This window comes from Mauremys reevesii, linkage group 1, assembly GCF_016161935.1.
Source record: "Mauremys reevesii isolate NIE-2019 linkage group 1, ASM1616193v1, whole genome shotgun sequence".
NCBI classification, from domain to species: domain Eukaryota; kingdom Metazoa; phylum Chordata; order Testudines; family Geoemydidae; genus Mauremys; species Mauremys reevesii.
Window position 1 is genome coordinate 249,586,056 of NC_052623.1, and position 15,463 is coordinate 249,601,518.

Genomic DNA, 15,463 nt, shown 5'->3' on the forward strand with positions numbered 1-15,463 from the left:
TGTGATTTCTTAAAGGAGAGCAAAAATTCTGTTTGATTGGAATGGCCATCAATTCAGACCTCGCTGATGATCTGCCAAGCTAGCTGAGCTGCCACAATCTGGTAGTGGCACAGTACCTTCATGTTCAACACGGGAATGCATTTTGGAAACTCTTGCAGGCCACTTGCAGTTGTGGGGTTCACCTCCGGGCTTTTACTGAAAGCGTCTGCACTGGAAAGTGGCAAGGCAAGGAGGCATCTCTTTATGAAGAAATTTAAACTGAATCACATATATTCTGTCATTTGAATCTTGGCGCACAGTCTCACGGGCATGGCTGAGAGAATCACATGTATTCTGCAGAATATTACAAAGCTACAATAACAACTGACATCAAATGGAAATAATGCAAATTATGCTAAGATGCCATTTAGCCATAACAGCAATCATGGAAATTAGCAGTGCCTAGTAGAGAAGAAATAAACTGGAGGGTGCAGCTGCTTGCAGATCATGACAGACTGTAGGAAAACAGCACCTATTTGCATACTATCAGCTCTCACTCATTGATGGATTAATTTTGAGAGACAGAGTCATTGCAATTCACCTACAGCTTGTCGTAATGAGTCATTGCTGCAGGGAGCCACACAAATCCTGTACTCCATCAAAGCTATAAACAGTCAAAGGAGACAAGTTCTTCAGCTTCTGAGTCAGTTCCAAAAAGGAAGGAACATGTTGCTGCTCTTTGCTTATTTAACAAGAAAGCAGCCCCATCCTTTTAGGGCAAGACTCACTTTTAATAATCTGGATATCTTTATTTTACACTTCAGATCCTGCAGTAAGAAGGTACCGAAAGCAGATGGGTGGTTTTCCCCTGGGATTTAATGGACCACCCAGACACATTGTCTCTAGCATGTCAGAATCAAAGATGTTGCAGGGACTGGATGGCTCTGTGACTGGTAATAGAACACAGATACATTCATTTCCAGGTCTCTGGCTGAATCTGGCTCAGATTATCAGTGACCAAAAGTTATTATCCTCTGAGTACTGTTTGACAAGGTGCAGTATCTAAAATAGGTTACTGGTCTCTGTTTTGTTCCCAGTGGACAAGAGTCCCCATCTCTCTCTCATACACAGGGGCGGCTCCAGGCCCCAGCATGCCAAGCGCGTGCTTGGGGTGGCACGCCATGGGGGGGCGCTCTGCCGGTCGCTGGGAGGGCGGCAGGCGGCTCCGGTGGACCTCCCGCAGGCGTGCCTGCGGAGGGTCCGCTGGTCCCGCGGCTTTGGTGGAGCATCCGCAGGCACACCTGCGGGAGGTCCACTGGAGCCGCGGGACCAGCAGACCCTCCGCAGGCACGTCTGCAGGAGGTCCACTGGAGCCATGGGACCGGCGACTGGCAGAGTGCCCCCTGCGGTGTGCTGCCATGCTTAGGGTGGCAAAATGGCTAGAGCCGCCCCTGCTCATACACACATGGAAAATCTTCACCCCAATTGGCACTAACTGGCCTCCTGGCTGGCAGTCTTAAAAGGAAGAAAATACTTATAGAATCTGAACTACTCTTTTTCCTTAGAGGTGGTCTCTCTAGGTCAGGCATAAAGGCAATGTTGAGGATGCCTGCCCTGCAGCAGTCTGTATCTGTTTTGTGGCTAAAGGACTTCCATTTCCAGATCTTACACTACGGTTCATCTCACCCAGCACTATGTTCGCTTGCAAATAATCAAATAGGTCCTTTCCCACCTGGATGATAGTGCAGTTGGTAACTCATATCTTTAGTTTCTTCATTTTTCTAGGTAGCTGTCACTGTGGTATATAAGCACTCAGCTGTGTGTGAGGTCTGAAATTCAATGTGTGACCTCAGAGTGTCTGTGCCCTAGATCAGGTTAGAAGCATGGCAGAGGTGATGCCCTGTATCTCTGGAGATGGCACCCAGCAGCGAAAGCGCCTCCTAGTGGTGGCAGGAATATCTTTCAGGTCTGCACAATGGGAAGGGATGGAGAATAATGACTCTGAACAATGACTGTAACTAGATGAAATCCTCCTGGGAAACTGTTGTTGCTGTTGGCTTGGATTCTTCTTAGTTTTGTGGGAAAGGAGGGTAAGGAATGGCAGGAGCCTGTACGCACTGATGTTTCAGACCTCTCTGACATAAAAACATGAACACAAGGAATAGGAATTGAATGTTCCCCTATCTCCATTGCTGGTCTCCTGGAACAATGAAATCAGCCTTCTTGATCTTCATCTAGGTGGAACCCTTTTGATCCAGTGAAGCTCTGTAAAGAGCAATGGGCTTTTTCCAAGAATAACATCATCATGAATACCCCATGGTCATGATAGCAGGATGTAACTCACAGGAAACGTTACACTCCAGTCAGAACACTGACTGGATGGAAAGACTGAAAAATGGCTATGACAGCTAGCTATGCCTGAACATTTCACATTATATATATTGATAACCATGTGCAATTTGCTATCATGTCACATTAGGGAGAAACTACCGGTTTCTACTTTGGCGGACTCCCCAAGGGCTACAATGAACAGGTTCTGTCATGATCAAGTATGAGAGAGAATGCACCAAGACAACAGCACAGGAGAAGGAAAGAACAAAAAGCTGGACTTTGCTGTAAGAACATAAGAGAACATAAGAACGGCCATACTGGGTCAGACCAAAGGTCCATCTAGCCCAGTATCCTGTCTTCCGACAGTGGCCAGTGCCAGGTGCCCCAGAGGGAATGAACAGAACAAGTAAACATCAAGTGAGCCATCCCCTGTCACCAATTCCCAGCTTCTGGCAAACAGAGTTTAGGGACACCGTCCCTGCCCATCCTGGCAAACAGCCATTGATGGACCGATCCTCCATGAATGTATCTAGTTCTTTTTGAACCCTGTTATAGTCTTGGCCTTCGCAACATCCTCTGGCAAAAGAGGATATAAAAGAGATTCCCTCTTTTTAGGGAAGGGAGCATGACCCAAAAGAAGCTGTCCCCTGCAAAAAACAACTATGAGCTGAGATATTGCTAGCAACATGTAAGGACACAGCTACCAATCATTGACCTTTATCGCTGATGCTTCCAGGACTGTCATAGTCCACCTTTCCATAGCTGCTTCTATATGAGAATAGGAGCAAATGCTTTGCTTTAAAAAAAACCAACAGTTTCACTTCCCTCTTTCTGAAAGAGATCCCATGTTCTTTAAATACCATAACAAGTGGGATGCAATGGTGGATTTGCGAGTGGAGGCTTCTGCCTGCACATCTCTGGAAATGAAGAATCTTTTATCCTTATTTTGGTGGAGGATGAGCCAGGAAGTGGTAACAGACTGGAAAGCATCCAGAATCAGTGAGAGATGTCTTAGGAGGGGATACAGACTCTGTTAATGTAGGTGCCATGAGATGGAGCTAGACGTCTTGTCTGGCATGGCTGGTACAGAGGTATGGTGGCCCACTGGAACAACTCTACACTCAAGTGACAGTCCTGAGAGATATGCATCATATGTTTTTAGACTGTTTGGTTTACTGTAGTTTTCCCTCTGTATTTTTTCAAAAAGGCCCTGATTTTACAGAGAGTACAGTTTTTCCATCTATAGAATAACACCATCACCAATACTCATTCTTATGCATCAGTCTCAAAGTGTATTATAAAGGAGGGTCAGTATCACTATGCCCATTGTACGCTTGGGGAAACTGAAAAGCACAGAGCACTAAAGTGACGTGGCCAATCTGGCCAGTGGCAGAGTGGGGGATAGAAATCAGGTCTCTTGGCCACAGTCCAGTGCCTTATTCCTAGGCAACACTGCCTCTGACATATCATTTCCTAACAGGATAGAAAGTACTGTGTAGATGGGGCCTTGCTGTACCCTGTTATTTGGCATTGTTTTTAAATGAAGAGAACCTGTGAGAACTTTTGACCATTTTGTATGAGCCTGTCTGAAGTGACAGAGGTTTGGGATTTCCCTTCTGTGGGTGAGAACAAGTAACTTTTCCCTGATATTGTTCCCTTTCAGTGCTGCTGCTGTTGCTGCAGGCACCATTGTGAATGAGACCCCAGTGCACCATCCCACTGTGCTTTTAACACAGCGTTAATAATTTTCTATTTTAATAAAGAGTAATAGCTAATACTGTGCTTCCTACACCGCTGCATTGTGTAGTCATATCATTATTTTTGATCACTCATAATGACATTAAAACCCTTAAGTGCCAGACTGGAAATAAATCTGTCACAATGTTGCAGAAATATGCAAATTCCCTGGGTACGTTTACTGTGAAGGAAAAGGTCCCTCCTTAATGAAGCTCCTATTCAGCATCTTAGTATTTATCTTTGCCTACCAGATTTCCTATCAGTCCTCTAGGAGGTTGGCTAATCACACTGCACAGCCCTTGCTGGAGAAAATTAGAACAGTTACATATAATTCATAATAAAGAGTACAGGATAAATTTTGTGTTGTTGAAAGGTGTTGGATTGTCAATCCCAGAAGGAGGATGTCCTCTATCCTATAAGCACATAAGCAGTGGCAGTGCAAGCATCCTCCGCATCTCTCACCAATGTACTTCCACCATGACAAAGTGGGGAACACTAAGGGCAAAGGGGAGTTCCTTCTCCATGTTCATTCAATTCTTGGCCTCTCCACTGGGATTGCCAATAAAGAGATCAATTGTGCTGCTTTTTTATGTGACATGGACCCCATCCACTAGGAAACTAGCTCATTTCATACAGGACGTCGACTAGTGTTCAGAGTGAAGAATTTTGATCCCTGCTGATCAGGGCTCACTTGGAACCAGTGACCTAGAAATTGGTGTAAAGCTTTGTGTCCTGTTACCAATCCAGTTCCTTCTATTTCATTTATCCAATGAATACTTTTCACATTGCACAATTTGTTTGTCTGGGGTAGCTGCCTCCTTTATCTGTGACGTTTAACTATATTGCCTGCTTTCCTCTCCTTTAAATTCCTACTAATGATCAGTGTCCCACAACTGGTAGAATAGGTTCAACAACAAATGGGATTTGCAGATCATACATGCTTTTAATGAATACCTGGCCCAACAGCCAATTTTCACAACTGGGCCAAATTTTGTCTTCAGATGAACATGGAAGTCAATGGATCCAATTCTCTCAGTTACAGTAACATAACGTTACTGAAAACTCATTGAAATCTAAAGGAAGCCCTAATGAGGATTCCTTGGATGTTTGCATAAGGGACTAGATCCATTATTTGCTGAGTTGAGGCCTGTAGTCTGAAAAATGTTAGCAGAGCAATCCTGTTCCTGAGTCCCCTGCTGTGTAGTTTGTTACACTACTCTGCATTGGAGTGTTTGTTGTTCAAGGGTCTTTTTTCTATTTCAAATGTACTTTTAACCTAAAAAAACAACAAAGAGGCCACCGGACTCCTTGTTGTTTTTGTGGATACAGACTAACACGGCTACCCCCTGATTTTTTAACCTAATGAGCCTGCACTCTCAATAAGAGGAATGCAGTTTCCCTTTCTTCAGATGACCTAATAGGCTTTATGGAACAGAGTCGGAATGGTATCTGTCTGAGGGCCCATAATAAACAACAACAGCCACCTTGATGCTTGTTCTGTGACAATCCCTGTCACATATGCTCTGTGCATGAATGGCATTTAGCCACTGACTCATGTTTGGGGTTAGGTGGATCCACACACCCTGGTGGAACTGTGGGGAAGACTGTTATAGGAGGCACAATCCCTCCCTAATCCCATTTCTGCTTTCTTCCTCCACCTGGACTCCATCTTTCCAAGGCTCCCCAGGCATGCAGGGTGCAACCTGCTCCCCGAGGTGCATCTGACCAACTTCTCAGGCCAGTGAGGAGGGGACATGGGCTCACGGCCTCTCCTCCTCCTCCCTGCCCTTCTATGCCCCTCCTCCCAGAAGTGCATGGAGGAAGCAGTCCTTATGTTTCCCTAAGCACAGGAATGTTAATTACCTTTGTCCCCTACCAGCCATAGACGGATGAATTAACGACTACGTGTAGGGAATGCAATGGAGAGGGCAAGTCTATTGAAGGGCCCCTACCCCCTGTACCTGGGCAGGGGCTTGAGACAGGCTGATCCTTTATGTATAGATCTAATTATTAATCCCTGTTATTTATGTACATTATGGTAGCAGCCCAGATGTGCTAGGTGCTGTTCAGACATACAGGAAGACACACGTTAGTATAAATTCTGCATAACTGAACTAGAAAAGAGGGTCACTTCCCCTGCTACACCAGTGGCCACATATTCAAATACCCTCACAACATGTATGCATTGCACTCCTAATCCCTGTCAAACAGGTAATTGCAAATGCGCAGTCTATTGTAAAAGGGAAGGACAGTTTTATGGCTAAAGCCCAGGACTGGCTACTGGGAGATTCAGGTTTTTTGCTTGCCTTTGCCACAGATGTCCTATGTGACTTTGGGCTAATCATTTAGGCCTGATTCATCAAAGTACTTAAGCACATGCATAATTTTACACTCATGAAAAAGCCCATTGCTGTCAATGGGATTAGGCATGTATTTAAATTGCCCATGTATTTAACACCCTTCCTGACTTTGGCCTTAATCTCTCTGTGCCTCAGTTTCCCCCTCTTTGCAATGAGGATAATGATAATTTATCTATCACAGATTCACTCCTCTAACCCAGAGCCAACAGGCCTATGGGCCTCCTACCTCCAAAATGACCTTGAGCCAATGTGCAGGTCAGTTTTGTGGTGTGCAGGGGGTGTATGTGGCTCTTCTGTGTGGCTCACATGGTGATGAGGACTCTGCATCAAACCCTGGCACCAGGGGTGACTTTCACCTCTAATCCACACAAAAAGAGGTGAAATGTATTGAATATTAATTATTCACCCAGTTACAATCCCCACAGAACAGCACCTCAGGAAACTTTGTGAATGAGAAATCCATGCCCCTCAGACATGGGAGGTGTAACGCCTGCCAGGGAACTTCAGTAACATGTAGAAGCATAAATAAAATATCATTCATTACCCTAAAAGTTATATGCCTCCTTCCTTGGTTTTTATTTCCATTTCCCTCTGTTTTTCTTTCCCTTCTTTATTTTTCTCTTTCCATCTCACTCTTTCATTCTACCCCCCTCTGCGCTTCTTTCTCTTTTCCGTTCAACTTTTCTGTTTAGTCGTCTTGTTGTCCATTTTATTAATTTTTTCCTCTTTCTGTGTCTTGTATTTTCTCTTCCTTTAAAAATACTCTCTCCTTCCCCCTACCCATTGTTTATACACAGTATTTCTTCTCCCGATTTTGTTTCTTTCCCTTTCACTGAAACCCAGTTCTTTGTTGTTATTCCTCTCCTTCCCCTCATACATGGTCTCTTTGTTCTCTCACTTTCTTCGGTCCTCACATCCTGTTGTCTGGTCCTTCCTTGCTCTCCTCACGTTCCAGTGTCTCTTCTCCAACTTTCATCCTCAGAGGAAGTTCATTATCTTTTTCCTCTCCTTATGGCCCCTCATATCTTTATTTTCTTACCCCTCCTCTCTCTCTTTCCCTTTTCAGGCCCCTGCTCCCAATCGCTAAGACATTAAAGGAAGGGGACAGAATGCCCTTTCTGTTGCAGTTGGGTGGGGGAGCCAGTTAGTCAATACGTCTTTTAGCTCAGTGTCCTCTAGCTTTGCTGCCTCCTGCACAGCAGAAAGGATGAAACAAAGGCTGATGAGAGAAATCAGCCTGATGCCTATCCTGGCCGCCTCAAGTCCAGTGCAGAAAGAAATCACAGCATTTGAGCCTTTTAACAACCAGAACAGCCTAGTTAAAGTCTTTGGGTAGCCTGCACTCAGGAGGCTCATGGTATCTGGATGCTCTATTCCTGAATCTCATGGATAATCCAGCCCTGAGCTAACACTCCCTCTACGCTATAAGTCTGTGGCACTGCACCTCAGGGGAACCTGGTTACAACAAAAATATGGTTCCTGGTTATCATGTGTGGATTGGACCTTAACTGTGTTTTATAACTGGTCAAACCTTGGACCACAGCTGAATTCCAATCTAAATTACAAATTGGAACAATATTTGTAACTGGGCTGGAGACAGCCTGGTTGCAGCCAGGTTTCCTGACATGGCTGCATTAGTGTAGAAAGGTCCTTAATCTGATCCTCCCAGGTGTGCTAGAGTCCTTGATATGACAGAGGGGCTCAAATCTTCTGGTGTTTGATGCCTGTTCAACAGCCTATGACAGATAGATATTTCTAAGATGACAAGAATGCAGCAATACAAAGAATGATAGATTTCAAAAATTAAGAAACTTCATGAGAATGGTGCAATGGGAAGGTGTAAAAAATCCAGTAGCATGAGCAAAGGCTGGAGCATCCTAAAATATGTCATAACCAAGGCACAACAGATTGTGATCTCTCTGAAAAAGAAGAATGCAAGGAAAAAGAAGCAGCCAATGTGGCTTAGCGAAAGACACTCCAAAGATCTGAGTGTAAAAAAAGGAATTGCACTGAAATGGAGTAGTCAGGAGGGAACCAAAACAGATGAGTCAGTTTGCAGGCGTGAAAGGAAATATAAGAGCATCAAATGTATGATTAATGCTAAGTGAAGGGCTTAAAGGGGGAATAAAGACGTCCAAATATACCCAGAGAAAAAGAAATACTAGAGAGAAAGTAGATCTATTAATAAATGCGGAAGCATGCATCAATTAGGGCTGAGAATGGGAGGGTTTCCTAGTGAATTGAGGGATGGACTGGTAGCCAGGACTCCCTTGTGTGGAGAAAGTCACAATCCTTCCTGGAACTGCCTGGGGAGTGTACATCCTGCACTGAATGCAAAACTCATTTACTGTAATGCATTCAGTTCTGGACACCTCTATACCAAAAAAATGTGTCAATAAAGGAGAAGAGCAGCAATGGGGCTGACTTAATGATCTTACAAAGAAAAAATTAGAAGGTCTAAATACACCTGGCTTGGCTGTATGAGGATTTATGGGGGATATGAGAGTCACCTACCTGTAACCATCAAGGAGAGAGAAGTTTTGGCTGCTACACTGGACAGCAAGGGAAATGGACTATGTGATCTTTTACATCTCTAATATCTATGATTCCTTGAGATAAATCGCCAGTATTCCCCTTCTTCACATGGGCCAAGATTCAGCAAGGTACTTAAACATATGCCTAGCTTTATTCATGGGAGTAGTTCCATTGAAGTACCCTCTGAATTAGGGCCAGGAAGAGAGTGGTAGTAGAAAATCAGTTTTCTAGGATCCTATTTCTGACTCAACAAATGATTCTGGGAGGGTATAATGAACATTTTCTGAGAAGACAAGCACAGTACGAAAGGCTGAGCAATTAAAGAAACCATTTCCCAATGGCTCTGGACAGTTACAGGATTCACTGGGGAAAATTCATCCCTATATTCATTTCCTGAAACGCTAATGAAGCCAACAAAGTTAAAGCAGAGATTAATTTGGCTCTTCATCCTTTTTCTCTACCTGCATGAGTTATAAAACGTGTTCTTTTCATGAAACAGGGAGAGAAGACAGCTCCAGTAAATGAACCCTTCCTCTCTGAAAAGGAGAGTACTCCTGTTCTTGAGAGGCCAGTCTTAATGTTGAAACACCAAAACAACAAACAGTCCACCAGTACCATTGTTTAGCAGTGATGATATCTTCTGGCATAAGGTTATGAAACAAGTAGGAGCTTCATCAATGAGGGTGACGTGCAGCTGATGCACGCCATGACTGTGGCTTAGGACATGAGTGTAGGGGAACATATGGATGTATGGATTTTTACTTCTCCAAGGGACAAGATTTCTAATGAGTGGCAGATTTGTTTGGTTCTTTACCAGACCTTTTATTCATACAATTCTACCATAGACTAGAGACAGGTTAAGCTGGAAAGTTTGTTTCCAGAGTCCCATTTTCCCAAAGTTCATGTATATGTGCATGTTTGCATTCAGGCTTCAGTTTTGCCGATTATAGATCCAATGATCCATCTCTGAGTTTCTACCTGGATCTGAACTCCCACAAAGCTTGGGGGTGTTTGCATTTGGGGATCTGACTCAAGCCCATCTCAGTTCTGGATTTCTCTAGTTAAAGACACCTTTTGGGCTACTGATCATGGCTAAAGTCATTGGTGGCATAAGTGGGAAAAAGTCCACTGAAGTTACTACTAGCCTCTTCACAGAAGACAATGTGACCTAGTGGAGAGAGCACTGGACTAGGATTCAGGAGACCCACATTCAATTCCCTGCTCTGCTGGATGACCTTGAGCCAGTCACTTTGCCTCTCTGGGCCTCAGTTGCCCCATCTGTAAAACGTGGACCACGATACTGATCTCCTTTGTAAAGCACTTTGAGATCTACTGATGTAAAGGGCTATAGAGCTAGTTTATGTCCCTGACTGCACTAGCAGTTAAATTGTTCCCTTGTGTTTAATGCCATGTCTGCCTAGGCAGATTATGGGTGTGTTGTGGGCAGGAGGCACAAATGTATGTGTAAAAATTTTAGACTGTACTCTGAGCTCTAAAGAGAAAACCCTAGAAGCACCATCACAAAAAGCTCACTAGAGTGGCTGGAGCTTTTTATAAATTAGAAACACAAACCCCAGAGCCCCTCTGTTCCCCAAGCCTCAAGAACATCTCTTTAAACTGCCTGCCAGTTCAGAGGAACTACTCTTGAATCAGTTCATGGCACTTGGCCAAGACAAACACTCAAGGTCCATTTGGGAGTCGTACTTCAGAGCAGCAGGTTAATACTCTGCACGGAGATGCAAGGAACGCAGTGGATGTGTTCCTTATCAGCAGCCCTAATCATCCCAAATCTCTCTCTGATTATTAGCAAATCCTTTACTTCTCATTCCCTCTTTATGCCTGGAGTAGGTTAGATACTGATGGGCTGTTTGCCTTACACTGATAAAACCTGAGAGATCTGTGCCTCTCCTCCAGAAAAACATTGCGGGCCTAAAGACATGGGCTTGAGACAGTATTGCTCCTACTAAGTGGTGTCAGCTGAAAGACTGCACTACCCCCACGGCTGGGCATAAATGACAGAGACTGCCCTGCCCCCACAGAGGCTAACTAAAGAGATAGCACTGCTCACAGAAGGGCGAAGTACAGATTCGCTGCAAAAGCCAAGCATTCCCAGCGCCAGGGCTGTGTTTAGTTATGAAACCTCTTGTTTTTCTACCACCTTCAAATACTGTTTACAGAGCATGGAATAGTACTAAGAGGAGGACCCAGAGCCTGGACTAAACATAGTTCTCCATCCCAGGGAATAGCCTCTTGATTACTAAATCATTATTACAGAGCAGCCAGCGGCTGCAGGAGGCGGCATGGGGAGGCGGCGTTGGCTGGCGTGGAGCTCCGCCCCGGCGCCCGGGGCGACGTCGGCTCGTCCCTCCCTCCCTCCGGCCGACCTGCCGCGGGGGCGGGGGAGCTCCACAGGAGCAAGCCCTCCCAGGATGCCGGGGGCCGGGGGAGGGGACCGGCCGCGCGGGACGAAGGCGGCGGGGCGGCGCGCGCCGCTGCTTGGGGCAGCGTGATTTGTAGAGCCGCCCCTGACTCTAGTGCAAGAAGTAGCTCCAGCACTGGATTATACAAGTAAATTCCCTACGCCCGGGTGAGTCTGTGCCCACAATTAGTGCTTATGGAACTGATTCCTTCTTGGGTTTTTTCCTTTCCATTATGCTATCAAGAGAGCTGAATAAGCAGGGCACATTGCCTCAAAAAACAAACAAACAGGGGCCAAGAGATAAATAATGCTAGACGTCTGCGGACATGGTGAAAAATACATACGGGAATCAGAAAGAGCCATACGTCTTTCATTATTACTCACAGAAATGCCAGCAAAAACCAGTTGTGATAGGAGTATCTGTAAACTCCCCTCAGCCAGCGCTACTACCCCATTGCTATGGTACTCATGCAGGGAGAGACTGGGGATGCATTAGCTCTATACTTCTACATGGCCACCACTTCTGTGCACTCCCCACAGTGACTCCTGCAGGGAGAAGCTGGGACTACAGCGATTGTAAGCTCCCTAGTGGCCACAGCACTTATCTCATTCGCTTCAGTTATTCTTTCGTGAAAAGGCATGAGCAGCTGTGTGCTCCACACAGTAACTGCTCCTTCAACAGTTCCTGCTGGGACCCCTCCTGGGAGATACTGCGATTAGCTGTAACTACTGGGAGATGCTGGGACCTTTCCTTTCCAACTATCCTTTAGGGAGTGGCTGGAAGAGGCGTAGGTATGTAACAATGTCCCAACATCCAGCAGTAGTTACATTACCTATATGGTGCCTCTTGCTGGGTTCAGAAATACCAGCAGCTGTAGAAAGTGGAGTGCTCCCTAGAGCAAACGCCCTAGCTTTAGTTCTGTGACAGGACTGCTGCTGGTTCTCTCACACTCATTTCTCCTGCGTTGTCCTCTCCTAAAAGCCTTTCCTGTTGTTGCTCAGCTGAGAGCATGATACCTTCAGGTCCCCATCTATGTCTCCTGCTCCTCTGCAGTCAGTCATAAAGGAGTAACTGTTCTATCGCTTTTAGAAACTCCTCAGCCTGAAAAGACTGGGCTTTAGACATAACACCAAAACAGCTTAATCAAAGATTGGTTTGGGCTTTACTGCTCTGGAAATGGCAGCCAATTCCATCTACAACAGAGACCCCCTAAGTATTTAAGCTAGTCATTCATACTTGGGAAAACTTAATGCACTTAAAATCCCCTCTTTAGCTTCTGCTGGGGAACTTGGGATGTTTCAGTAGGAGAGGAGGGTGACTGTATCTTAAAGCTCTTCATCTCTCAGATTGTTCAGATAACCCCCTTAGGGATAACCACCCATTTGCAGGCCATTTTTTATACCATTCATGATAGTCAGTGCCCAGCCCCTGTCTAAGTGAGGGCTGCACCACCATCTTTCTCAGAGCTGGAAGTCTGTGCCTAATTTACATAGATAAAATAGAGCAGCATGTTATAGCTGTACCACGTGGCCCATAGAGATAGTGACTACAGATCCCATCACACAGTGGTCCACCTTGATCCAAGAGGCCTTCTAGAAGTAGGTGGAGTCCTTCTTTGGCAGGCAGTTTGAATCAAGATGGAACAGTGCATGATGGCACTTCTACAGGCTTGCAGGTCACACCTTTGTGATAAAAAGGAGGGCAACTGGGAGTTATGTTGCAGAATACGTTTGATGTTCTAAGATTTACAGAATCACTGCACTGGTATAGAATATAAATCAGCATTAATATGCTGCTCAAGACAGGCTTTTAGCTGTATTAGCAATTTCCATAGGTTCATTCTCCCCACTGTGATTTTTTGGGGGCAAATGCCCTGTTTTACTGTTTTTTCCCCTCTGAAGATATTGGTTCATAAATTTCAAGGCCAGAAGGAACCACTATGATTGTCCAGTTTGATGGCCTCTAAAATTAAATTAAGTTCTGGGGCTATTTTTGGCGTTCAGGCATTTTTAGTTTCTAGCTTTAATATGGTGTATTCCTGTGGCTGGCTGTTCTTTCATCATGGGTGGGGGCAGGGTTATGGTTGATGCTGGGACCTTAACTGAGAATGTCCTGGCTTTCAAGACTCTTTATTAAAACCCTGCTGTTCTAGTCCATGTTAAAGAGTGTTAAAAAGATATGCCATATAGTCTCATCTTTAATTAGGTCACAGAGAAGTTTTTAGTTTAGAAATCTTCTCGGTTATTTTTAAACTCACGGTGATCAGAGCCCATAGCAAAGCTTGAAGAGTGTAATGAAGCAGGATCGAAGCAGACGAATGCTACTAAATGCATGAGTTATGTTCCTACACATAATATGCATATAAGGTTTTTAAAGAGTGTTGGACTTAGAAGAATTTCTATTGTAGCATATGTGGCAAAGTCACAAACTTGTAAGCCTACTAGAAGTTACAAGCTCTGCTGGTACAGCTGGTGATGCTTGTTGTTTTCATAAGCACTACATTTGAGACCTCACAAAAGTACCAAGATTTCGAACATAACCCATGAAACTTGTGACTTTCATGAGTGCTACCTATAAGAAAATGATGGGAGAAGGGAGAGAGATTCTGGGCTGGCTGAGGACAGAGACTGTGACTTTCCTCGATCCTCAACCTTTTAAAAGGCCTTATAGAAAAAGGTGGGAGAGGGGATACAGGTGCTGGGAGGGAGAAGAACCAACTTAGAGATGATGCTGGAGAGAGATATTGGTTTGAGTGGAGTGTGAGCAGAAAGTTACTGTCACTGCTGAGGGGAAGAAGGATGACAAGTTGGTGAAGGGTGGTGCTTTAACTTCCAATAGAATAGACAAGCTTGGTTGTTGGACATGGTGGAGATTGTCACCTTTGTTAATGCCATATTGAGACCTCATGAAATGTAGCTGAAGCTACGCTAAAAAGATGAAGGCCTCAGTTAATTTAAGAGCTGTGTTGGGTTAGCTGGAAGAACTTGTAAATTACAACTTTCCTTCCGGTATAATTATGTTAGTGGAATGTGTAGCTCCTGTGAACGTAATAATCTCTGGAGACAGGAACTCATGGGGTTTCCAACACTGACAATAAATTATTAAATTCAAAACTAACATTATCCAAAGCAGCCCTGTGCTGTAATCCTCACAAAGCACTAGTGTACAGGCCAATTTGCCAGCCATTTTGAACTATGAGCAGACTGATAACTGACCTGTGAGTAGATCAATTAGAATATTTTTTCCAAAACCCAAAGAAAAATTTCCAAGTACCATAACTCAAAATGAATCATGTTTGATTAACTTCACTTTTCTTTAAAATCACTTGTGTCCTGGGGACTAATCAGGAGATGTTTCAGGCTATAAAATTTGTTTTGGGAAAGTTACAGAGAGCGTTAGACCAGTGTTCAATATGGAAATCATGCTGTAGTCTTAACTGTAGAGTAACTACCACGCCTTCATAATAACGAAGGAGCAGGATCTTCCTCTCCTAAAAGGCACGGCTCTTTTTAAATGTGTCTACTTTCTTCCTGAGAAAAGCTCTTCCAAACACAGGGTGAGACTCCAATCCAGAGAGTAACTGCCCAGTTCAACTACTGGGTGGTGACTGTGGGGCTGGGGTAGGGTTATTATATATTTTCTCCTCACTCCCACCACACACAGGAAGAGAAATTCCCAATCTACAACACCTACCTTGGGTTTGAAGGCGATTAGTTTCAGAATCATCTCGACAGTGAAGAGACCCGTGAAGAGCATGTTGAGGATATTCATGGCTTGTTTGAAGGAACAGCTCTGACCATAGTGCTGAAAAACAAGCGTCCCAAAAGTATTATGAAGAATGGGCTGTTTGGATATACAGGGTTGCATCCCCCACTTAAAGAGGACTGCCCATATTTTTTCAGGTTTATGACTCCCCTCTCCTTAAATTCATTCACAGCAATAACTTTCCTTCATGGTCGAGCAAGACTGGATGTGGATCTCTTTAGGATTAGTTTGTGATTGTAACACAGGAATTGTCATACTAGACCAATCAAGCAGTCCATATGGTCTAGTAGTCTGTTCCTGACAATTGCCAATACCAGAAGCTTCACAATAACTTTA

At 44.4% G+C, this 15,463-nt stretch overlaps 1 protein-coding gene across 8 annotated transcripts in view; it reads right to left on the reverse strand.

The window, feature by feature from the left end:
• Positions 1-15,463, reverse strand: part of CACNA1C (calcium voltage-gated channel subunit alpha1 C) — a 638,168-nt gene that overhangs the window by 73,275 nt on the left and 549,430 nt on the right. For all 8 annotated transcript variants that reach the window (XM_039546114.1, XM_039546165.1, XM_039546156.1 and 5 more), the window contains one exon: positions 15,056-15,166. In XM_039546114.1, the coding sequence (XP_039402048.1) occupies positions 15,056-15,166 (111 nt within the window). The remainder of the gene's footprint in view (positions 1-15,055; positions 15,167-15,463) is intronic.